This window comes from Musca autumnalis, unplaced genomic scaffold, assembly GCF_047663935.1.
Source record: "Musca autumnalis isolate F117 unplaced genomic scaffold, ASM4766393v1 scaffold_1, whole genome shotgun sequence".
Lineage (NCBI taxonomy): Eukaryota > Metazoa > Arthropoda > Insecta > Diptera > Muscidae > Musca > Musca autumnalis.
Window position 1 is genome coordinate 148,181,625 of NW_027411644.1, and position 25,725 is coordinate 148,207,349.

The 25,725-nt window shown below is 34.8% G+C and overlaps 1 protein-coding gene across 2 annotated transcripts in view; it reads left to right on the forward strand.

Moving 5' to 3' along the window:
• Nucleotides 1-11,466: 11,466 nt before the first annotated feature.
• grsm (probable aminopeptidase NPEPL1 granny smith protein) overlaps nucleotides 11,467-25,725 on the forward strand; it is a 64,335-nt gene continuing 50,076 nt past the window's right edge. Inside the window, exons 1-2 of one of the 2 annotated variants that reach the window (XM_073958120.1) lie at nucleotides 11,467-11,948; nucleotides 18,101-19,128. In XM_073958120.1, coding sequence (XP_073814221.1) covers nucleotides 11,769-11,948; nucleotides 18,101-19,128 — 1,208 coding nt within the window. In that variant the 5' untranslated portion in view covers nucleotides 11,467-11,768. Of the gene's footprint in view, nucleotides 11,949-17,837; nucleotides 17,989-18,100; nucleotides 19,129-25,725 lie in introns of those variants that run through there. The other variant, XM_073958121.1, reaches the window with a different exon arrangement.

The following is a 25,725-nucleotide window of genomic DNA, read 5'->3' on the forward strand; positions in this document are numbered from 1 at the left end:
TCTTCTACCTGAAAACAGTCAATCATCTGTTTTTAGTTGTTTGTTGATTTATGTTTGTGAACATGAAAAACAATTTTGTTATGTAACTAGGACGGAAGTGTAAAGGGGGAATGAGGCATACCAAGATGTCGCTGGTATACACTTGCCATTGAAGAAATTCGGTCTAGCTCAGTGGCCACTCCTGACTAGCCATAAACAAAATTGATTCATTATTAATTCACAATCACAAACAGGATGCTTTATTTCAAAAAAATGATATGATGTTGTTGTTGTTGATATGGGTACCCAAGGTGTTTGTTGGGTTACCTTGCCCTCCCAATGGATTTTCTACAAAATCCCCAATGAGTCTCATCGATGATGATGACTCCCAATAATTTGGCTTGGCTGACCCTTACCTTTACCTTACCTTATAATGTTCAATTAGAACCTCATGATGATTAATTTCAAAATTCAAAACATGTTTATTTATAACTATTCGTTATAATAAGAACAATCAATAAATGCTTAGAAGTAGTCTTATAGTAAATCACTATTCAATTATTATCTAACTGATAATAAGTTTAAAATCGATTAAAACAATTCAATTTATATTCAGTTCAGAAATACATACAAAATTCAAATTTGTTTTTGCATGTCATTCCCATTCGTGCCACTGTGCACCAAAATATTCAATACTACCCTCAATTTTTTTACCTAATGAGCTCAGGGGATAAAATTATGAGGTAAATATCCAGTAAGGATAGATGGACGGAGATCAAAGTAATGGGATTGACATTATATAATTACCAGGTAAAATTATCAATTAGAACATATGCATATATATACCATATGCGATATAAACAAAAAAAAAATCGGAAATGTCCGCATCAACAAAAAAAAAGTATCATTTACTGTTTCGGTTGATCACAGGTCAATTTAACGTCGAAAAGATTCTTAAAATTGGGTATACATATGTCTATATATGCGTATATTTTAACAGAGGTATGCGATTGATATGATTTATAAATAAAGATGATGTTTATGGATCGTAAACATAATATTCTTAAAGATCGAAATTCAATAAAAACATCCAATAAATTTGTACGGTATACGATAATCACAATCTGTCGACCTGCAACGTAGTCTCGACGTATAAAAATTTCTTAAATGCTTTTTATCAGAAGGCGCGGAGTTTTAAACGAAGTTTCCAAAGATAGGAGAAATCTGTTGTAGGTTCTTTTGTTTGCTTAAGAAAAGTCGCACTCGAAATTATTTAACCAAATAACAGAAAAAAACTTCGAAATATCCATCCACAAGAATCACTATTGTAGGAAATAACCGTTATTGCAAAGCTTTCATGATTATCTTCATCTTCTTTTTTGCACGCGGAGACGAACCGTTACAGGTCCAACAACAACATTAATTTCTTATACACATACATACAGGGCTATGGCTATGTATGTGTGCATACAAAGTGCAATGCCAAGAGAATACTTAAAAAGAGAAAGAAATAAATAATTTGCTCTGCTGACGTCGAGGGCTGGATGTAGGAACTGGTTTCCAAAATATAAAGATGACTACTCGGCTTCACCGTCGAGGAAAACAGCAAAAAAAAAAAAAGACTGGCCCCACACCTCCCGGTCTGTAACTGGTTGGTATGGGTTACCAGGAAGGAGCAGGATGGTTGCACCGACTATATCTGTGTGTTATATTGCGTACTTACAGTTGGAGGGTAGGCATTACCCTTAATTTGGATTAACATCTCCTCTCTAATGCAGATTGAAATTGTGTATAAAATGGCGGCAATCACAATGTTGTTAATGGATGCTTTTGTGTGAAGGTGGTTCTGTGAGTTGTGGCTTCCTTCTATTGTGTCGCAAACGGGAATGCTGGCAAAAAGTTCCAGAAAGTTCTATTTTTTCGAGGTGGTTGTGGTGGCTTAATGTAACGTTAGTTACACAACGTGGATAATGGCCGACAAAAAAAATTCTAGGCTGTGGTGGCGGATTTAATTTTCCTTTTTATTGCAAATTGTTTAATTGTTCCATAAAGCGGGCTAAAACGATGGTTGGTTTTCCTCAACTAATTTGTTCGCCGTTGCACTAATTAAGCGAGGTTATAGTGCACAAATGCGGCAACACGTGTAATTATGAATTTCACAACTGCAATCAGGAAAAAAACATGAATTCTTTATAATTGAATTCAACAAATTTTCTTTTCCACTAAACTCACCATTTCTTATAATTTTACCCTTACTTGGGGCTATGAAACAATTTCCCAATTGGAAATTACTTATTCGTTATGCGAATTGAGTGAGGTTGGGATTTACTTCCCAATATTCACGAATTACACTTTGTTAATTTTTTTTCCTTTTCAGGGATGTTACCGCCACCACAATTTTATTCGAATGATTGCAATTTGTCATTGCCTTTGGTGCCTGACATTTGCAATTAGCAGTGATGCCACATCGACAAAAAAGAAAAACAAAAATTGTGTGAAGAGGAACACACGATGACTGTGTGCTGTATTGCACACAATCACGACGTCGTATACGCAGCGGCTTACGCCGTTGTTATACAAGGTTAACATAACAAACCCGAACACGTTGGCATAGGCCTGCCGAAGCCATACTGATTCGGGAAGTTAACCGAGTTATGTTAAGGGGTGGGGAAGAACCGCGACCCTGATTCAAAATTGAACAGGAAAAAAAATCATAAAAGCTAAAGCCGGGCAACTATTTTGTTGGCACCATGTGCTGTAAATCCTTGCAATGATATACGCCTATCTTTCTACCGCGTAAGTCCTCAATTTCATATAGGGATGTTCCAATATTGAAATTCGCATACGCAACAAAACACAACCAGAATACTGAATGGCTACAACAGGTCAGGTGTTTCGAAAAGAATCGAATAAAAAACAACAAATCTTGCAAAGTTCCTCAAAACCAGAACAAATGCTCAGAAATTCTGTACAACAGAATAAATTGAGACAATAGATTATCTAGGCTGTGGTAGATCAGGGTAAAAGTTTGTAAGTCCGGGTAAAATTAGTTCGAATAAATAGTCTTGGCTGGTAAAAGGGGAAAAAAAATAGAACTTCGATAGGCTCTTCAGTTCTCTTCGCCTACCCCTATTGTTCTATGAGGTAGACTGTCAAACGTAGGAGTGATTGTTGCCGGTTAGAATTTCCTCAAAGAGTTTCTCGAGGTCTCTTCAGTGTATCTTTAGTTAAGCATAGAACGGCTTTCTAAAGATACACTGGGAAATCGACAACCAGACAACAACCAGCCCTACGGAAAATGCTCCAACTCAAGGCTGAGCGCTGTCGTCCGAAGGCTCTCCAGACTAACCGCCCCTACAACCTTAAGGTACTTCAGCTGACCTCGAGTCGAACTGAAGACCAGTCTTCGGGTACAGTTAGTCCAGTTCTGTGTACACCCTGTGTGTACGTGAAAACAAACAAAAATATATTACTACTTAAAGCTTATATATTTTAAAAGTAAGAACTAGCAATCGGTAGTTTGAGCCTATCAAACCCCTCCTGCCGTCTTTTAATAGAAATAAAAAAAAAAACAACAAATGTCTTGAGGGCGACGACCCTATGCCTCACGCAATCGGAAATAGAATGGTAACTACCACGGAAAATGTAAGCAAAGTGAATAGTAATTAACTATCACAAAGTTTTGAGAAAAAAACTGACTAAAACTGATGAACCACAGATCCAAACTAACGATCGGAAAAAATTTTCAAAACATCCCACGACGAAACTCTATAATCAAATCTCAAACCGGAAACAAAAAAAGTTTGCCAAAAGCTGTTACTAGTGCAGGTGCCAGATAATTACGAAAACTAATAATTCTTAAATGTGCCAACAATCGAATAAATATCAATAACTTTATCCTCAAAAATTCCCAGAAAAATTTCCATTAATCTCGGGTCAAAAATATTTCATAAAATGTATAAGGTAATTGGTAGAAGGTTAAGGTATCAGCCAGGATAAAAAAAAGTATAATCAACAACAACAAACAATCTTCATCATCTTCCAAAAGCGTGGTCAAAATTTTCCCCAAAAATTTCGATTCCAATAAATCAATATATTAAAGCAGCTATAATATAGCAAATCATGCAAAAGATCATAAATAATCAACTGCAGATGACAATATATTATAAAGCTTTAAAGAAAGTCGAAGTATGAATCTTGAAATGTAGAAGTTTTGTCACAAAATTGCAGCTTGACATAAACTCAGGCTTGCAAGACGACTAAAACTCTTTTCCTTTAAGATGAAATTCAAGAAATGATGTTAAAATTTAATTGACCTTAAGTCGCAATTGGTATGTTGTAATATAACAACAACTCAAGACATACTGAAAACCAATCAAACAAAAATTCATACACCTAATGTTCAGGAACAATTCCCATTGATGGGAGTTGAACCCAAGACATTGGCTTGTACGTTGGGCGCCATTGTTAGGTAACTAAGTCGGAGTGTAACGGGGGGATGAGGCATACCAAGATGTCGCTGGTATACACTTGCCATTGAAGAAATTCGGTCTAGCTCAGTGGCCACTCCTGACTAGCCATAAACAAAATTGATTCATTATTAATTCACAATCACAAACAGGATGCTTTATTTCAAAAAAATGATATGATGTTGTTGTTGTTGATATGGGTACCCAAGGTGTTTGTTGGGTTACCTTGCCCTCCCAATGGATTTTCTACAAAATCCCCAATGAGTCTCATCGATGATGATGACTCCCAATAATTTGGCTTGGCTGACCCTTACCTTTGCCTTACCTTATAATGTTCAATTAGAACCTCATGATGATTAATTTCAAAATTCAAAACATGTTTATTTATAACTATTCGTTATAATAAGAACAATCAATAAATGCTTAGAAGTAGTCTTATAGTAAATCACTATTCAATTATTATCTAACTGATAATAAGTTTAAAATCGATTAAAACAATTCAATTTATATTCAGTTCAGAAATACATACAAAATTCAAATTTGTTTTTGCATGTCATTCCCATTCGTGCCACTGTGCACCAAAATATTCAATACTACCCTCAATTTTTTTACCTAATGAGCTCAGGGGATAAAATTATGAGGTAAATATCCAGTAAGGATAGATGGACGGAGATCAAAGTAATGGGATTGACATTATATAATTACCAGGTAAAATTATCAATTAGAACATATGCATATATATACCATATGCGGTATAAACAAAAAAAAAATCGGAAATGTCCGCATCAACAAAAAAAAGTATCATTTACTGTTTCGGTTGACCACAGGTCAATTTAACGTCGAAAAGATTCTTAAAATTGGGTATACATATGTCTATATATGCGTATATTTTAACAGAGGTATGCGATTGATATGATTTATAAATAAAGATGATGTTTATGGATCGTAAACATAATATTCTTAAAGATCGAAATTCAATAAAAACATCCAATAAATTTGTACGGTATACGATAATCACAATCTGTCGACCTGCAACGTAGTCTCGACGTATAAAAATTTCTTAAATGCTTTTTATCAGAAGGCGCGGAGTTTTAAACGAAGTTTCCAAAGATAGGAGAAATCTGTTGTAGGTTCTTTTGTTTGCTTAAGAAAAGTCGCACTCGAAATTATTTAACCAAATAACAGAAAAAAACTTCGAAATATCCATCCACAAGAATCACTATTGTAGGAAATAACCGTTATTGCAAAGCTTTCATGATTATCTTCATCTTCTTTTTTGCACGCGGAGACGAACCGTTACAGGTCCAACAACAACATTAATTTCTTATACACATACATACAGGGCTATGGCTATGTATGTGTGCATACAAAGTGCAATGCCAAGAGAATACTTAAAAAGAGAAAGAAATAAATAATTTGCTCTGCTGACGTCGAGGGCTGGATGTAGGAACTGGTTTCCAAAATATAAAGATGACTACTCGGCTTCACCGTCGAGGAAAACAGCAAAAAAAAAAAAAGACTGGCCCCACACCTCCCGGTCTGTAACTGGTTGGTATGGGTTACCAGGAAGGAGCAGGATGGTTGCACCGACTATATCTGTGTGTTATATTGCGTACTTACAGTTGGAGGGTAGGCATTACCCTTAATTTGGATTAACATCTCCTCTCTAATGCAGATTGAAATTGTGTATAAAATGGCGGCAATCACAATGTTGTTAATGGATGCTTTTGTGTGAAGGTGGTTCTGTGAGTTGTGGCTTCCTTCTATTGTGTCGCAAACGGGAATGCTGGCAAAAAGTTCCAGAAAGTTCTATTTTTTCGAGGTGGTTGTGGTGGCTTAATGTAACGTTAGTTACACAACGTGGATAATGGCCGACAAAAAAAATTCTAGGCTGTGGTGGCGGATTTAATTTTCCTTTTTATTGCAAATTGTTTAATTGTTCCATAAAGCGGGCTAAAACGATGGTTGGTTTTCCTCAACTAATTTGTTCGCCGTTGCACTAATTAAGCGAGGTTATAGTGCACAAATGCGGCAACACGTGTAATTATGAATTTCACAACTGCAATCAGGAAAAAAACATGAATTCTTTATAATTGAATTCAACAAATTTTCTTTTCCACTAAACTCACCATTTCTTATAATTTTACCCTTACTTGGGGCTATGAAACAATTTCCCAATTGGAAATTACTTATTCGTTATGCGAATTGAGTGAGGTTGGGATTTACTTCCCAATATTCACGAATTACACTTTGTTATTTTTTTTTTCCTTTTCAGGGATGTTACCGCCACCACAATTTTATTCGAATGATTGCAATTTGTCATTGCCTTTGGTGCCTGACATTTGCAATTAGCAGTGATGCCACATCGACAAAAAAGAAAAACAAAAATTGTGTGAAGAGGAACACACGATGACTGTGTGCTGTATTGCACACAATCACGACGTCGTATACGCAGCGGCTTACGCCGTTGTTATACAAGGTTAACATAACAATTTTATTGTGGAAATAACATTGTCTAATTGTATTGTTTTATGGATAACAAATTTGTAAAGTGGAAAAATACTTTTTTGTTTCATTTTCAATAAAATACAACGTGTGTGCTTCCTTTATTGGCGGACAAATTGTTCTGTTTTGTAAAGTCAGCTGATTGCTTGCTTGTTTTTGCTGGGAAGGTGTCTGTTTACTTTTTTCAATTTTCTAGCAAAAGAGAATAAAAACCCCTTACTCTCTGAGAAAGTTCTTGCTGGACAATTCTTGCTGGGAAAGTAACCAGACAGACTTAATATATGTGACAATATAGCTTTGTTCCAGAACTAAAAAGTTTTTACAATTTTTACCACTTTTATAGGCCGTTTATATATAACAAGGTTAACCCAGTGGGTCTGGGTTTCAAATGTCATTTCCATTGTATATACTTCAAACAAATCCTCATAAAGAAGGTTAACCCTGCAAAAAACTATAATATAAACGCCGTATTACACATTTTGCGTTCCCGTACACAAAATTTATATGAAAATCGTTTACGACTTTTACAACTTTTAAGACTTTTACCACTTTATAAAGAACGGGAACAGGCCATATATGAAACGAAATGAAATTTATGCTAAGTTTACATTTAAGAAATCCACTCGATTTCATCTGTCAATTCCATAGCTCAAACGTCAAATGAAATCTCATCTGAAATCAATTGGATTTCATTTGACGTTTAACCTATGGATTTGACAGATGAAATCGAGTGGATTTCGTAAATGTAAACATAGCATTACGCTAGAGTACTGTTTTGTGCATCTCTAGTGTATCCAGACTTTCAGTTATTTGTTTCCTTTTTGTTTCTGAATTTTTTTTTTCGCGATTTTGAACTAATGGACAAGAAATGTGTGTGGAATTAAGAAGGAAACACAATCTTCTTCCTTCTGCATCTAAATAAAATGTTTAGTTCATTAATTTTCATTCATCTTTTTTATTTTTTCTAAAAACTTTTGTGTTTTCAACAAATTTTTCAATTTTGAATTTAGACATGTCATAATTAATTTTTCGATCATGTGTTAGGCATGGTAGAACAAGAAAAGGTAGCAGCAATACCCAGCTGACTGAACTGGGTTGTAGTGTTAGTGTCAAATTCCATTCGACATTTTATGTATTTATTTCTATGTTCAATGTATATTAGGGATATATATTTTTCAAGAACAAATTTATTCATCAGAAAAAAAAAACTATTTCCCATAAAGACGGCTTCAAATCATTGACATGTAACGTCCTCCAGGTCCAACCGACATGCCGCACACTAAAACACCGCTTATAGAGGCGGTACAATATTTGTTAATATGTGTGGTATTTTGTTAAACTTGAAAATAATAAAGCCCTAATAAACATGTGCTTCTTGTTTTCAAAAACAAAAGATTGAAACAGCTTCTCTTTTTTCAATGAATTACGAGCGACCCCAAACATTTTTGCAAGAATTCTACTTCCTGCGTGATATTGTGCATTTAGTGGAATGATATGGAAACATTCAAACTGAAAATCTAACGAGTTTTCATTTATGTTTTTCAAAATATTCAATCAAATGTGAAAAATTATTAGTTTTTTAAATTCCAATAATTTATAGACATTTCCTTATTTTGTTTACATTTATATTTGACACTAACGCTCCAAACAAAAACAAATTCCTTTGTGGTTGTTGTTCGAGTTGTATTTGTTGTAGTATTAACTTTACCTTGTATTTGTTCTACCATGTGTGTTAGGGATGGGTCATACTTATTCGTCGTTCAGAGAGTATTTCTAATCGAACAACGTAGAAAGATCGTCGTTCGTTCATAGAATTCTGTGTGGGAAATAAGTAATTTATTCGGAGTTATGGGTCGAACAATAAATAGAGAACGAACGACGTACCGTGGAATCGGGCTTTTAGGGATGGGACATACTTATTCGTCGTTTAGAGAGTATTTCTAATCGAACAACGTAGAAAAATCGTCGTTCGTTCATAAAATTTTGTGTGGGGAAATAAGTATTTTATTCGTAGTTATTGGCCGAACAACGAATGGAGAACGAACGACGTACCGTGAAAATGGCACATTAAAAAATGCTGATCGATAACAAACTTGTTCAATTAAAGAGAAATGAGAAGTTGTTGCAAGTACTTGCAAGAACTTGCAAATACTTTGTACATATACTCTGTACAGCTGTTTTCATTAATTTCGTTCCAGAACTAAAAAGTTTTTACACATTTAACACATTTTTGCCCGAAATGCGTTCCTGTACACCAAAAAAAGCTTTGTTCCAGAACTAAAAAGTTTTTACAATTTTTACGACTTACTAGACGTTTACACAAGACAGACTGTCTGCAAATAAAACTCTGATTTACTAACACATACATACATTTGTTGGTTGTCTCCCAGCTGTCCATCGTTTTTTCACAGACAGCCGGGTTAACAAAATTTTGACATTTTTTGTAAAAATAAGTGAGATAGAAATTGAAATGTGTTGAAAACAAAAAAACATGAACAAACAGAAAATATGTGAACGGAAAACAAAAAGAAATCGACGATTTTCATTCATAATTCTATAATTGTTTTTGCAGTTGTTTGGACGCCTGCGTCACAGAGGCAAGTTTTGGGTTTTTGACAATCAATATATGTACTCAACTGTCCTGTCATGTGTAAACGCAGGGTTACACATTTTACCCGTTCCCGTACACAAAAAAATTGTAAAATGTTCACTTCTCTTTAAACAAAAATGTCACTGAATGACGCTCTCTTCAAAAACTTTTTATGCTAATGCTAAGTTTACATTTACGAAATCCACTCGATTTCAACTGTCAATTCCATAGCTCAAACGTCAAATGAAATCTCATCTGGATTTCATTTGACGTTTAACCTATGGATTTGACAGTTGAAATCGAGTGGATTTCGTAAATGTAAACCAAGCATTACTCTACAAATTTGAGCGTGTAAAAAATAGTAACATGGATGCCGGCGTCTGATTGGCTGGTACGCCGACTTTGACATCTGTTCCAGCTTTTTTGACGTTTTTTCCATTTTTGCGTTCCCGAACATTTTGAAAAAACTTTTGTGTGACAACAATTTTTCTCTCTTTTACGAGTTTTACTATTAAAAAGTACGGGAACAAAGCTAAAGTTGCAAAATGTTCACTTCTCTTTGAACAAAAATGGCGCTGAATAGCTTTTTCTTTAGAAAATTTTTACACGACAAATTTGGGCGAGCAAAATGTGCAACATGTTTGCCGGCTTCGGATTGGCTGATACGTCGACTTTGACATTTGTTTCAGTTGTCATGTGGTCTGTTCCTTTACTTCTGAAAATGGTAAAACCGGCAAAAGTAGTAAAAGTTGAAAACTGCTTCCATATGAATTGTATTGTGTCTGAAGTAAAGGAACGCTTTTCGAGTAAAAAGTTGTAAAACTTGAAGATTCTTGAACGTAAAGGAACAGGGCTATGAAGTTTCTGCCATTTTTCCGCTCCCGTACATTTTGGAAAAATGTGTATGTGGAACTCGACTTTGACACTTTTATCATTAAAAAAGTACTGGAACGAAGCTCTTTTCTTTTGTACAGATGAGAATAGAGCGCGTTATATTCTATATTGGAGTTCTGGTAAAGGCATATAATATAAAACTGCCCAGCAAAAAGTTTGCATCCGCGGATGCAGTTGAATCACTACAAGTGTACGGTACATATGCCGTTGGAGTACATCTTTTTCTATGAATTCACTTATGAATTTTACAAGAGCTACACAGCTTGGATACACTCCATTTTCGATCCAAATCACTGCTTAAGATGCTGTGCTTTGGATTGAATTTATATTCGTTCTTCGGATTGCATTTTTAATCAGTCTAAAGATGCAATTAAAATGCAAGCCATTGCGAAATATCCCAAAATAAATAAAATGCATTTATTATTAGTGCAAAACAAGAACACAAAGAACTTTATTATATAAACACAAATTAAAAAAAGTTTCCATTAAATTCAATCACATTTGAGCTTACTTCCTCCGTTCTCGATTTAATCCAAGCGCATCTGATTTTCTTTCATCATCCTAAAGTTTTTTATGTTGCCTTCCCATCGCTAGCTCAGCTTTCGACATGGACTCCAACTCCACTCCATTAAACATTTCCGTCTCGTGAATTACCGCAAAAATGTTCGCAACATAAGTTGTTATTTCTTTATTTTTATTTATTTCTTTAATTTATTACAAATTCTTCGAAATGTATACACTCTCGTTTATCTTTTGAAGAAATGTGTAGGGATCAACCAACTGTTTTTTCTGTAGGGATCTTTACAGCAACTGCTTATAAAATGTATCGAACAGAGTGCATTTTTCATAACTCTGTTGGAGTACATCGAAAGGCGTTGTGAAATCATTGGTCTGTTCCTTTACTTTTGAAAGTGGTAAAACCGGCAAAAGTAGCAAAAGTTGTAATCTGCTTCCATATGAATTGTACGGTGTCTGAAGTTAAGGAACGCTTTTCGAGTAAAAAGTTGTAAAACTTGAAGATTCTTGCACGTAAAGGAACAGAGCTCATAACTCCAATTGCACAACTTCCAAAATTGTTTGCTGGGTGTTTACTGGGACTATCTGAACCGTTATTTTTCGATCTACAGATCCATCTGGTCCGTTATTTTTCGATCTACAGATCCACCTGGTCTGGTTCATCTTTCGATCTACAGATCCATTTTGCGAAATTCATTTGGTGCAATTTTTATTTGTTTAATTGCTTGTTTATAAACAAATAGAAACAGAGGGATCGCAAAGCGATTATCGCTTCCCTCAATCAAGTTCCAGTATATTAGTAGCCGTTTGCGTTAATGCATTTTAAAAAATTTCCAAGTTTAAATAAAGCTCTAAAATTGAAAATAATAAACTTCTTTGTTCGACACGAAGGAGGATCTGGAGCAGGAGCAGCACTTCGTACAGCACCATCACCATCATACGCGTACACTTCAACTTCAGCTGCACCGACGTGGAAAGCAACAAACTGTTCCAAGGTTAGTACTTTGAAATTAAAATACATTTCTATTTATCTCTTAAAATTCACAACTCAGACATAACTTGTGAGTTTGTATTTGTAGGTTCTTTGTGAATTGGTTGATGTGTGATGTTTTAAATATCTTCCAAAATATTCGCCATTAGTCTTTTGCATTTTTTGGTACATATCAGTCAGTTCAGTGCACTACAAAATACATATCTTGGTTAGCTAGCGATGACAACAGCAGATGCTTTTTCTATAAATAAACAAGTGTTTGTTTTGGCAATCAATTTTGCGGTTGTTTGCATATTTCAAGACAAATACAATATGTACATTAGGGACATAACATTTTTGAACACAAAATATCAACACTCCAGTACCATAAGGGGGAATTTTCGCAACTAAAACGTTCCAAAAAGTAAAATATTTACTACGGACATACCTACCTTAATTATGAATATCAATTCCCAGTAAGTTTTCTCACTTTTTTCCTTTAAGTTGAAACGGGAGAAAGACAAAACTCACGGGGAGTTTACATGCACAATCACCCTGAAAATGTATACAAAATCACCGGAGTTCAAGGCTTTCCTATGGACTCATCTTAATTTGGCTGAGTGTAAAACGCCGTTTGCATTAGAGCTTTTTGACGGCTTAATATTCTTTATGACGTCTAAGCAGTGAAATTGATAATTGAAATCCCGTGGGTTTATTAAATCCAGTTATATGCAAATGTATTATAAGCTTAACTAAAACACAACAATAACGTATCCAAAAAACAAAGATGTAGAGTAGGTTTATTGCAGCGCTTGTTCAATCTCGATACACATTTGTTTTCGTGCATTTTGCTTCGAATAAATTTCCTATCATCATGGTAATAATTGTTAGTAAAAACACTTAATATTTTAAACTACTTGGGATCCTCCTCGCAGTAGTACAGATAAGAAATAATCTCTTTTGTGCGCGGCTACACGGTAGAATTTTTAATGTTAAAAAAAGTTTAAATCCTAATGTACATACATACTGAGTTATTTTAAAAGAAACTTTCTCAAAACTCGTTGTTGAGTATTCTTTGTTGCAATCGATGATAGCCAAGTCTATTCTTTGTTTGTCATGGCATGTGACGTACATATGTACATATCTGTGTACTAGGTTAGACTACTGAAATCAAATTACTGATAATTTCAAATGTTGACCTCTTTGTATGAGCTCAATGAAACGTATAGAAGTTGCCCGATAAGATCAGTCATATTTAAAACGTGGTATATATTATTTTTTGCAGATTGCATTTTTATTGAATTAACAAAAAGTTTGATTAAACGTTTGTTGAGTAGAAAAGTAAGTTCTAACTTTTAGTTACAGTACCGGTCACAAAATTAGTATATTCTGCTACCATTCCAATAGAAATAGAAATACCTTTAAATTAATCATTAGTTGTGTAGTCCTCATTGCCCTCCTAACGCTTAAGCAGCACACTCTGGACTTTTTGCAATATTTTCACATTTTCACGTTCCTTGGTCAACCTTGTTTCTTTCTTTACGGAATGTGATTTATCCAGTTTCTCAGGGACCGATCTAGCTGAAACTTGTCTAAGGAGTGGATCAGCGATTCCGTGCTGACGTTTTGAAGGCGCCTTCGATTTCGATGCAAACAGCGAGTGTATACATCTTCATTTCCAAGGTTCTCTCTCCGCTCCGTTCGTTCCTGTAGTTCTTTCTTGCGACCTTGGCCTAAGTAGATGGCGGCTCCCCTACGTTCTACGCGGCGTTCTTCCTTTTGCTTGAAGCATTTGAGGGAGGGAAGCTCTTTTTCTTCTTACTCGATTTATGGTTTTTTTTTTGAGAAATTATCCTCGTCGTCCGAGGAAGTTTAAGTTAGAAACTCTCTATTGATATTTTCACTACAAATCTCCAGGGAGCCTTTGTTCGGATCGCAGAGAGGCCTCCCTTCCTTAAGTGTTCTCTACAAACCCTCTGATAAACTATATTCGCCTACGGCGGACCGTAGGGTGATAATTCCAATCATTGTCCTACAAATCTTCTCAGAGACTATGTTCGCTCAGCTCGGATCGTAGAGAGTACTCTCTTGGTAGTGGAATTTCTCTGCAATTTCTCCCTGGAACTGTATTCGCTCAGTTCGGATCGTAGTGAGAACTTTCCAATAAGCAGTGATTGCCGGAAGTACTTCTCGGTTTACTCGCGAATTGTAACGCGTCTCACCCAATACAAGGTAAAGTCATCAGCACTTTTCGCCTTAATAAATCACCCACACCAATATTATTATTTATACAAACTGAAAACCTTTGTGTTTTATTTTCTCCTCTTTTATTTATCGGGTTTGTATCACCATTCTCATCTCCACAAACAACAACTATTCTCTGCGGCCTTTCTGAGCTATCACCTAAACACCCGCTGTTCTCTGTTCATTCGGACATAGTCCTTCTTAAACTTCCGTCGTTGAGCTCCAGTTCATCCCACATTTTTCGTTGTAAGTTTTGCGATACTTTCGCTGTCTTCTTCTACCATCTTTTGAACATCCCTTTTATTGTGGTTTTCCACAACGGTGGCTGTCGGATTCGGAGTCAGGGTCGCTCCCAGTCTCTGATGGTAGGGTCAAGGTAAATCTCTCCCTAATCTTCCCTGACTACTCCTCCCTTTTTCTTTTATTTTCTGTACTTGTAGGGTATCTTCGACCACAGATGCCAAGGCACCAACATCTGTGGGAGATGTTTGCTCATTACCACTTGATGACGACGAGGGGTGACTCGCAGGCAGTTCAAAATAACACAGCGTTATGTAGGCCCTGGGTAATTTTTTGCGCAGTCCAGACTGGTGATGTCACAACTGATTTGCCTTGTTTAGGGTAGAGTAGTATGACGATCCACCTACCCCTATCCGCCGGCGGGGAAGCGCCCGGTAAAGAACTGACAAACACCCTCGGTTATTCTGATTAAGATCATCAGTTTGTTCTTTTCCCTCTATATTGCTTTGTCTGGGAACAACAACAAAGCGCAATGAAATTACGTTCATATGTATATCAATGGTCCATGACTTCAAGGCCTATAGGGTAGTATGACTATCTACATTAATGTTCACCGCCCTTTGAATCAGAACATCATTTGTTTCCCTGACAGTTAAAATTTCTGCATGAAAGACTGCAATAGTTCTAAGCTTATGCGAATTTTAATTAGAGGCTTTTTGCTGTGAACACTGGAGTCTGAGCCGTTTTCTATCTAATATCTGCCTGAGCAAATTGACACACCATACATAGCAGTTTTATCTTAATTGCAATTATCCATGATAGGAATACTACACTACTACTACCTATCAAAAATAATCATTACAAAACCACTTAGTAGCCCATTATTTTATCAATGGCATGTCGCGCCAAATAAGTGGTTATTTTTCGGCCAAAAAAAGTGACCCAAGTACCAAGCGCCATGACACACCTTGCGATTTTTTTTTATTAAAATGATAAAGCTAAAATTGTCTTGTCTGGAATTACTCGTATAGAGAAGGTTATTATATTAGATCTTATCTTGGGTATACCCATCGGTATGTACAAATTAATCAATAACGCTGCGATTTCAATGTGATTTTTATTTTCTTTTTGATAGTGAATGCCATACGGAAGCGTATATAAATATATATTTTTTATGAATATGAGTGTTTCACTACATTTTAAGATGCATATTTATTTATAGACAAACGCTTTATTTCTTATCATTAAATGTATGTATGTGTACTTATCTGATGCCGAGTAATGGTTCTCCAAAGATTCTTTTCAATTGCGATACGATAAAGTTTACCGCTCCGTTCGTTCCTGTAGTTCTTTCTTGCGACCTTGGCCTAAGTAGATGGCGGCTCCCCTACGTTCTACGCGGCGTTCTTCCTTTTGCTTGAAGCATTTGAGGGAGGGAAGCTCTTTTTCTTCTTACTCGATTTATGGTTTTTTTTTGAGAAATTATCCTCGTCGTCCGAGGAAGTTTAAGTTAGAAACTCTCTATTGATATTTTCACTACAAATCTCCAGGGAGCCTTTGTTCGGATCGCAGAGAGGCCTCCCTTCCTTAAGTGTTCTCTACAAACCCTCTGATAAACTATATTCGCCTACGGCGGACCGTAGGGTGATAATTCCAATCATTGTCCTACAAATCTTCTCAGAGACTATGTTCGCTCAGCTCGGATCGTAGAGAGTACTCTCTTGGTAGTGGAATTTCTCTGCAATTTCTCCCTGGAACTGTATTCGCTCAGTTCGGATCGTAGTGAGAACTTTCCAATAAGCAGTGATTGCCGGAAGTACTTCTCGGTTTACTCGCGAATTGTAACGCGTCTCACCCAATACAAGGTAAAGTCATCAGCACTTTTCGCCTTAATAAATCACCCACACCAATATTATTATTTATACAAACTGAAAACCTTTGTGTTTTATTTTCTCCTCTTTTATTTATCGGGTTTGTATCACCATTCTCATCTCCACAAACAACAACTATTCTCTGCGGCCTTTCTGAGCTATCACCTAAACACCCGCTGTTCTCTGTTCATTCGGACATAGTCCTTCTTAAACTTCCGTCGTTGAGCTCCAGTTCATCCCACATTTTTCGTTGTAAGTTTTGCGATACTTTCGCTGTCTTCTTCTACCATCTTTTGAACATCCCTTTTATTGTGGTTTTCCACAACGGTGGCTGTCGGATTCGGAGTCAGGGTCGCTCCCAGTCTCTGATGGTAGGGTCAAGGTAAATCTCTCCCTAATCTTCCCTGACTACTCCTCCCTTTTTCTTTTATTTTCTGTACTTGTAGGGTATCTTCGACCACAGATGCCAAGGCACCAACATCTGTGGGAGATGTTTGCTCATTACCACTTGATGACGACGAGGGGTGACTCGCAGGCAGTTCAAAATAACACAGCGTTATGTAGGCCCTGGGTAATTTTTTGCGCAGTCCAGACTGGTGATGTCACAACTGATTTGCCTTGTTTAGGGTAGAGTAGTATGACGATCCACCTACCCCTATCCGCCGGCGGGGAAGCGCCCGGTAAAGAACTGACAAACACCCTCGGTTATTCTGATTAAGATCATCAGTTTGTTCTTTTCCCTCTATATTGCTTTGTCTGGGAACAACAACAAAGCGCAATGAAATTACGTTCATATGTATATCAATGGTCCATGACTTCAAGGCCTATAGGGTAGTATGACTATCTACATTAATGTTCACCGCCCTTTGAATCAGAACATCATTTGTTTCCCTGACAGTTAAAATTTCTGCATGAAAGACTGCAATAGTTCTAAGCTTATGCGAATTTTAATTAGAGGCTTTTTGCTGTGAACACTGGAGTCTGAGCCGTTTTCTATCTAATATCTGCCTGAGCAAATTGACACACCATACATAGCAGTTTTATCTTAATTGCAATTATCCATGATAGGAATACTACACTACTACTACCTATCAAAAATAATCATTACAAAACCACTTAGTAGCCCATTATTTTATCAATGGCATGTCGCGCCAAATAAGTGGTTATTTTTCGGCCAAAAAAAGTGACCCAAGTACCAAGCGCCATGACACACCTTGCGATTTTTTTTTATTAAAATGATAAAGCTAAAATTGTCTTGTCTGGAATTACTCGTATAGAGAAGGTTATTATATTAGATCTTATCTTGGGTATACCCATCGGTATGTACAAATTAATCAATAACGCTGCGATTTCAATGTGATTTTTATTTTCTTTTTGATAGTGAATGCCATACGGAAGCGTATATAAATATATATTTTTTATGAATATGAGTGTTTCACTACATTTTAAGATGCATATTTATTTATAGACAAACGCTTTATTTCTTATCATTAAATGTATGTATGTGTACTTATCTGATGCCGAGTAATGGTTCTCCAAAGATTCTTTTCAATTGCGATACGATAAAGTTTACTGCTACCTGAATGAAATATAAGACTTTAATCACAGATAAGGGTTAAGATTAATTAAATTTGGTTCGACATGTGCAATTAGTCAAGTTTTTTAACTAACTGGTTGAACATGTGGGAACGGCAACTCAACGAGCCGAATGTAAGATTTGTTATAAATTAATAGAACGGGATTTATTTAGCGATTCAGAAATTAAAAAAAAAAATTATATTATAAGTTAATTAATGTGTGTGCATGTTTTGTTTCATTTCAGATGGCAATTGATTTAAAGTTCAATCCATCTCTTACAAAAAGTGATCCTCATTTCAAGCCAGTATTGATTATTGGCCAACTAAAACATTTGAATTTACTGAAATTTTCCGATGTTGCTTGCAAATTGGAACCTCGTGTCACAGAGGATACTTTTAATAAGGCCGTATCCTGTTTACATCCTTCGCCAACGGATAAAATATCATTGTATTTGGACGTAGCAACAGTTGCTGCTGTACCCCTTAAGTGTTCACGTCACAACACACCATCACGCGCTCATGCTATTACACGCTTGGTAAAGAATAACGTTCTCAATGTAAACGAAGAAAGTATTGTCATCGTTTGCGAAAGGGCAGATCTATTTGCTAGTGCCTGTGCTGTGGTTCGTGCGTTTTCCTTATACTCCCGTAAGACTACAAACAATGCTAGCAGTCCATCTTATAACCGTGGTAACGATCAAGATGTACCAATGAAGAATGCTTGTGATAATTCTGTAGTCAGTATTGAATTCGTTATTATTGAAAAGGATGGATCTGTTTCCGAGACTCCGTTAGATGCCTCTGAAATTTGCTGTTTAGAGGTAGCTGCCAAGGGCGTTCAGTTAGCTGCTCGCATTGTTGATACACCATGCAATGAAATGAATGTTGACCATTTCATCCAAGAGGCCGAGAAGATTGGCAGCGAACTTAATATCAAACCATTAGTAATAAGAGGTGAAGAATTGCGAGAACGTGGTTTCGGTGGCATCTATGGTGTTGGAAAGGCTGCTGCTGTGCCACCTGCATTGGTAGTATTGTCGCATGAACCAAAAGGTGCCCAAGAAACTATAGCATTAGTTGGTAAGGGGATTGTTTACGACACTGGCGGCCTCAGCATTAAGGGTAAGACTGCGATGCCCGGAATGAAGCGTGATTGCGGTGGAGCGGCAGCAATTCTTGGTGCATTTTATGCAGCTGTCAAATGTGGATTTAAGGAAAATCTTCATGCCGTCTTTTGCATGGCCGAAAATTCAGTCGGTCCAAATGCTACAAGGTAAGTTTGTTGAGAAAAAGCACATAAATATTATTGTCAGAATTAAAAAAGTTATTTCTTATTTGTTTGCTAGAATTTAAAAGTTATAACATATTTTAAAGCAAATGTGTTCTTCTTTGGCACGGCGGTGTCGATGATTTTCGGCAATTTACACACACACGACCCGAATGCACAGAAAGAGCGTACAAAAGAGAACAAATGTTTTGATTTGTTATTGTTTTATAGCTTGCGTGAATACAAACTTACTAACACACTGTTATAAGTTGTCAATATTTTGAATTTTCTCCGTTCTCTTTTTGGTCATGTCTGTTTTAAAGCATATTATAGACCAAACCCGTTCGTTGGTATTGATATGGTTACGAAGTTTTTCGGCAAATCACACACACGCGACCCGAACGCAAAGTAAGAGAGCAAATGTTTTGATTTTTTTCTTCAGTCTTGTACTGAATGTCATGCAAGCAGGTTGATGCCGCTTTATTTGTTTTTTTTTTTTTTTTGGGTACACTGAAAACATTTTGCAGTTGTACAGCAAATATGTGGAGGGAAGAATTTGAAAATGATTTTTTGTTTTGTATTAATATTTTTAATGACGCAGAATGCCTCGTCTGCAATGCAACAATAAAAAATGTATGTATCATGGCACAATTACCCAGGTAGTGGCATCATAAAATTTTGAATATGTTATGTCAAAACTTTCTTTATGTTGTTTGGGAAATTACAACAAAAATAATTTTGTTATAAAGGGATTTGACATTACACATTCGATCAGCTTTTGTGATACCACTACCTGGTAGTTCTGCCATGGTATGTATGCTTAGAAAGTCTTAAAAAATCATTTTTATATACAATTTGTTTTTTCTCTCAAAAAAATTAACATATGAACAAATATACTTTTCAAATTATGAAGTTATTTATATTATTTTTAATTTAAGTCATACAAAGCGAACGCGCCAACAATATATTTTTCATTTCACACTCAATATGAAAATCATCACCCTGTTCTGTCAGTGTAATTTTACCCACTCATAAACAATTTATGCGCTCGCTCTTCTTGGTCGGCTATGTTATGCCATGTTCAGACTAGCGGTAATTCGCTCTCTATTCGTTGTTCGACCCCAAATTACGATACAATTACTTCATTTCCCATACAAAATTTTGATAACGAACAACGATTTTTGTACATTGTTCAATTTAAATTACTCTCAGAATGACGATAAAATATGTCCCATCTCTAACAAATGAGAGAATTTATCGAAATAAATTAATTATGACAGGAAAAATTAAAAATTAAAAATGTATTAAAGATCCAAAACTTTTTAGAAAAACTGCAAAATATGAATGAAAAGTAAACAGTTTAACGACTAGTATACATTCACATCATAGCAAATTTTGTCTTCTCTTCCATTGCAGTTGCATTTCTTATCCATCGTTTCAAATTCGCGTACAAATTTAGAAACAAAAATCAAATGCCTGCCGGAATGTCTGTATACCAAAAAGATATGTTGGCAGGTCTCTCTCTCGTTAATTATTGAAATAGAAAAATTTAAAAATATACTGAAAACACCAAAATTGTGAGAAAAAATGGAAAACATGAATGAAAATAATAGAAATTAATATTAAATAGACATCTGCAAGAAGGATAAATATTTTTTCAGTTCATATAAAATAATTTTACCAGTATTTTGGTTGAAACTTTCTTTAAAATCAGTAAACAAAAACCATGAAAATATGAATCATGTTGCTTTGAATTGTGTACCATGTCGTATGAACGGGTTAATTCGTGTACGTAATTATGAGAACGAACGACGTGATTCAAATGCTGTTATGAACATGGCATTAGACCGTTTCCACGGTACGTCGTTCGTTCTCTATTCGTTGTTCGACCCATAACTATGAATAAATTACATATTTCCCCACACAAAATTCTATGAACGAAAGACGATTTTTCTACGTTGTTCGATTAGAAATACTCTCTGAACGACGAATAAGTATGTCCCATCCCTAACAAATGAGAGAATTTATCGAAAAAAATTAATTATGACATGTCTAAATTCAAAATTGAAAAATTTGTTGAAAACACAAAAATTTTTAGAAAAAATTAAAAAGATGAATGAAAATTAATGTACTAAACTTTTTATATAGATGCAGAAGGAAGATGGTTGTGTTTCCTTCTTAATTCCACACACATTTCTTGTCCATTAGTTCAAAATCGCGTAAAAAATCAGAAACAAAAAGGAAACAAATAACTGAAAGTCTGTATACACAAACATTGTTTTGACATTTTTCTCTCTTTAATTTTGAAAATAGAAACATATAAAAATATATTGGAAATACAAAATTATTCAGAATTTATGGAAAAAAAAAATGAATGAAAAGTGTGTAGTTAAATATAGAAGATACATTTGAATGAAAGTCTATTGCTTTTCCTATTCATTTAATGTATATTTTATGTGTTTTCGGTTCAAATTTTCGTGAAAACAAGTAAACAAAAATGAAGGGAATTTTGTTTATGTTTCTGTTAATTACGAATGGTGTCATGGAAATGGGTTAATTCGTGTACGTCGTTCGACAGGCGAACAACGTAATTGAAACTCTCGTGTGAACATGACATTAGTTGACTCGGATTTACGAGCTTATACTTTACAAAATAAATAAAAAGTAATTTAAAAAATTAAGATACAATGTTTAGTCTATAAATGCACTAGAAACTAGAAAATATTTTATGCAAAATATTCTTCACATTAAAACGTATTTGACATATAAGTTTAGTTTTCTTAAAAAAATTCAATGCAATGAAATATTGATAATGTTAATATTTTTGAAACCGGTTAAGCGACACAAATAACCGTTTTTAGTGACTTCAAAAAAGTTTGTCAAAAAAGCTCATATAGAAAATTTTTCAAAATATCCTTGTGCGTGAACTTTTTTATATCGAATCACCTTATAATTAAAATTGTATGTAATCTTAGGTAAAAACTCGTCAAAATATGATACGGGGATACGAGGTTGTTTTATCTATAAATGCACTAGAAACTTGAAAATAATTTTTCGCTTAGCCTCAAAATTTATATTCTTCTTCATGATGGAATCATTAAAAAAAACGCTTGCCGTTTTATTTTGTCACCATTTTTAATTTAAATGCAAGCGTTTTATTTAAAAGATTCCATCATGAAGAAGAATATAATTATTGAGGCTAAGCGAAAAATTATTTTCAAGTTTCTAGTGCATTTATAGATAAAACAACCTCGTATCCCCGTATCATATTTTGACGAGTTTTTACCTAAGATTACATACAATTTTAATTATAAGGTGATTCGATATAAAAAAGTTCACGCACAAGGATATTTTGAAAAATTTTCTATATGAGCTTTTTTGACAAACTTTTTTGAAGTCACTAAAAACGGTTATTTGTGTCGCTTAACCGGTTTCAAAAATATTAACATTATCAATATTTCATTGCATTGAATTTTTTTAAGAAAACTAAACTTATATGTCAAATACGTTTTAATGTGAAGAATATTTTGCATAAAATAGTCAAAAAATTGCTGATTAATACCCTAGACAGACGGCAGCGTTAATTTGCATTAACTGCCTTAATTCAAATTAATTCGTGCATTATCCACATTCTTAATGCACAAAATCGAGCTGCATTTAAAAGGCATTTAGTTATTTCGCATATTCGTATGGGGGAGGGAGCATATTCATGCTCTGAGACACAAGGAAAACAAAAAATACATTGCAAACAACAACAAAACAGCAATCAGCTGTTTCGTAAATGCAGAAACTGTCGTCTGTCAGGCCAAAATTAAATACTGTTATTAATGCAAATTAACGCTGCCGTCTGTCTAGGGTATAAGGGGTTACCTCAACTTGTCACTTTAAAAAAATCGAAAAAAATTTTATTGGCTTATTTTGAAGTACAGGTAGTATAGATTATGCCGCAACTCGATCGGAGCAAAATTACCTGAGATATGAGCATTGGAAAGGAAAAATTTATTGTGATTTGTATGTAGCATGGAAACTTTAAACACGTATTTCTCGAAATGACATTTTTGAAGTCGGTGCCAACGATGGCTCGAAAACGAATTGACCGATCCTCAAATGGTGAACTTATTGTATACATAAAAAGCTTGTCTTTTAGCGAGACGGATTTTTTTTTAATTTTTTGCCCGAATTTTGGACAAGAAGCGACCAATTTTTTCGTTAAAATCGAAATTTTGACTTTGACAGCTAACAGTCTTTTAAATCGATTTTTTAACCCTGCGTTTACACACAACTTGCCTGTGTGACGTAGGCGTCCAGACAACTGCAAAAACAGTTGTAAAATTTTGAATGAAAATCATCGATTTATTTTTGTTTTCCGTTTTCATATTTTGTTTTTGTTCATGTTCTTTTGTTTTCAACACATTTCAATTATTATCTCACTTATTTTTACAAAAATGCCAAAAATTTGTCTTCCTTACTGTCTGTGAAAAAATGATGGACAGCTGGCAGACAAACGACAAATGTATGTATGTGTTAGTAAATCAGGGTTGTATTTAAAGACAAACTGTCTGGTGCAGTGATGCCAGATTTGCCGATTTATCGGCATTTTGCCGATTTTTAGTCCAAAAAAATAGAAATGCCGATTTGCCGATTTTTACCCCTAAAATGCCGATTTTTAGTTAAGGCAGCTTGTTCACATAAAATGTCCGTTTTGTATGAATATTGTGGTTGACAACAATATCGTCAAGAGTAGTTTCATTAATAATAATAAATTTTTTTAACATATTATAAAAAACAGTTTGAATTTTCTTGATTACCAAAACGTGTACTTCAGTATATACGCCAAGGAAATTGTTCAAAAAACGAAATTGTCGAAAAGTGGGTTAGTGGAAATAATTAAAATCTGCACAAACTTTTACATTGAACTTTGTTGTCAGATTTTGAAGCGGTTTAATTTAGAAAATAAACTGGAGTGCCTAGCTTCAGTAAATCAAAGTTTTATAATAAATGGCACAGAAGATTCATTTTTCGACATTATAAAGGAATACGAATGCTTTATAAACATAAACGAAAAGCAAGTATCACGCGAACTTTCACGTTTAAATTTCAGAAATGTGTTTAAAGATAAAAACGTAAAGTTGCTAGAATTTTGGAAAACAGTGTGTGAATTAATATGTGCAAATTCTGAACCATTATTTCCTATTTTGTCCAATTTATTAAACATATTTTATTCTTGTCACATTCTTCAGCAAATGTGGAAAGAGTTTCTAGCCAAGTAAAATAATACATATATGTATATATGTATATATATATATATATATATATATATATATATATATATATATATATATAATATAATAATATATAATAAAAAGACTTATAATAATGGGGGTAACTGTTATAATGTTGTCATTAAAAATGATTTGTTACAAATATTTATTACAGAAATTGAATTTAATTGTAAACCAAAATTTCAAAATTCCAATACAACTAGTAAGAAAGTGTCAGTTGGCTTTGCTGACAGAGGTATACCCTCAGCCTATGTGAATTGAAACTTTCTTCTTCGGACAGATCGAATGTTTTTAAGGTCTTTTCAGAATTTTGTGGCCTTTTTTAGATATTTGAACTTGCCGAAAAATGTGGAGAGTTATATCTTTTCGATAGATATCGCGCCCACTAGTCATTTCAGTGGGTCATCGTATAAATTTTGGAATCGGTTGATCAGTTCGAGAATTATCGTGCTCTACAGCCACTACATTTGGTGCCATAGGGGTTTTTACACCTCTCGGGCTTTATTCTCATGAAGTATGGACATGCCCCTGAAAAAGCTTTTACCGTCATAATGGAGGCAGCGTATAGAAATTGTTGTAACAAAAACCAAAGCGATTCGAGAGCAGGCCCTAAACTGAACTTATCCAAAATTTTGTGTAGAAGGTTCCCGAAGGAGTGGACCGATTGAGGGCGCATTGGAACCTCATCTAAGTCTGGTAGACATTTCACGATGTGCAAAGTATGGACCAAATAGGTTACTCCCTTCAAGGGTTATCGTACGCACAAATTTTCCGAAGGAGTTGACCGATAATGCCCATCTTCGAACTTAAACTAAGTTTTTTACAAAATATTACGAAAGCCAAACTTTGGAAAAAATCGGCTCATCCGTTCGAGTGTTATCGTGCGCACCAGTCAGCCAGACAGACAGACGGGCGACTCCAAATTGTCTGAAACACATTTGGTCCAAACATACTTGGGGTCTAAAACCATTATTTCGATCAGGCACATTTTGCCCGTATGAAAGTTTATATACCCTCGTTAGCATAAAAGCTGAGGGTATAAAAACAATCACCTTATTAATTATCATCTTAAGACAATATTTGTATACGTTTTGTTAAGCTTGACTAAATTGAAAATATATTGATCTCATATATACACGTACTTATAAATATATACTACATATGCATATGGTAAAACCATTTATTTTCATACATATTTTGAATTATTGTCTTGGTTTATGAATTGCTAATTGTTTCTTTGTATGTACTTAAAATGTTATTTTTTAAACTTATGCTTATTAAATAAAGCGATAATTTGAACTGAAATAAATGTTTTTTAATT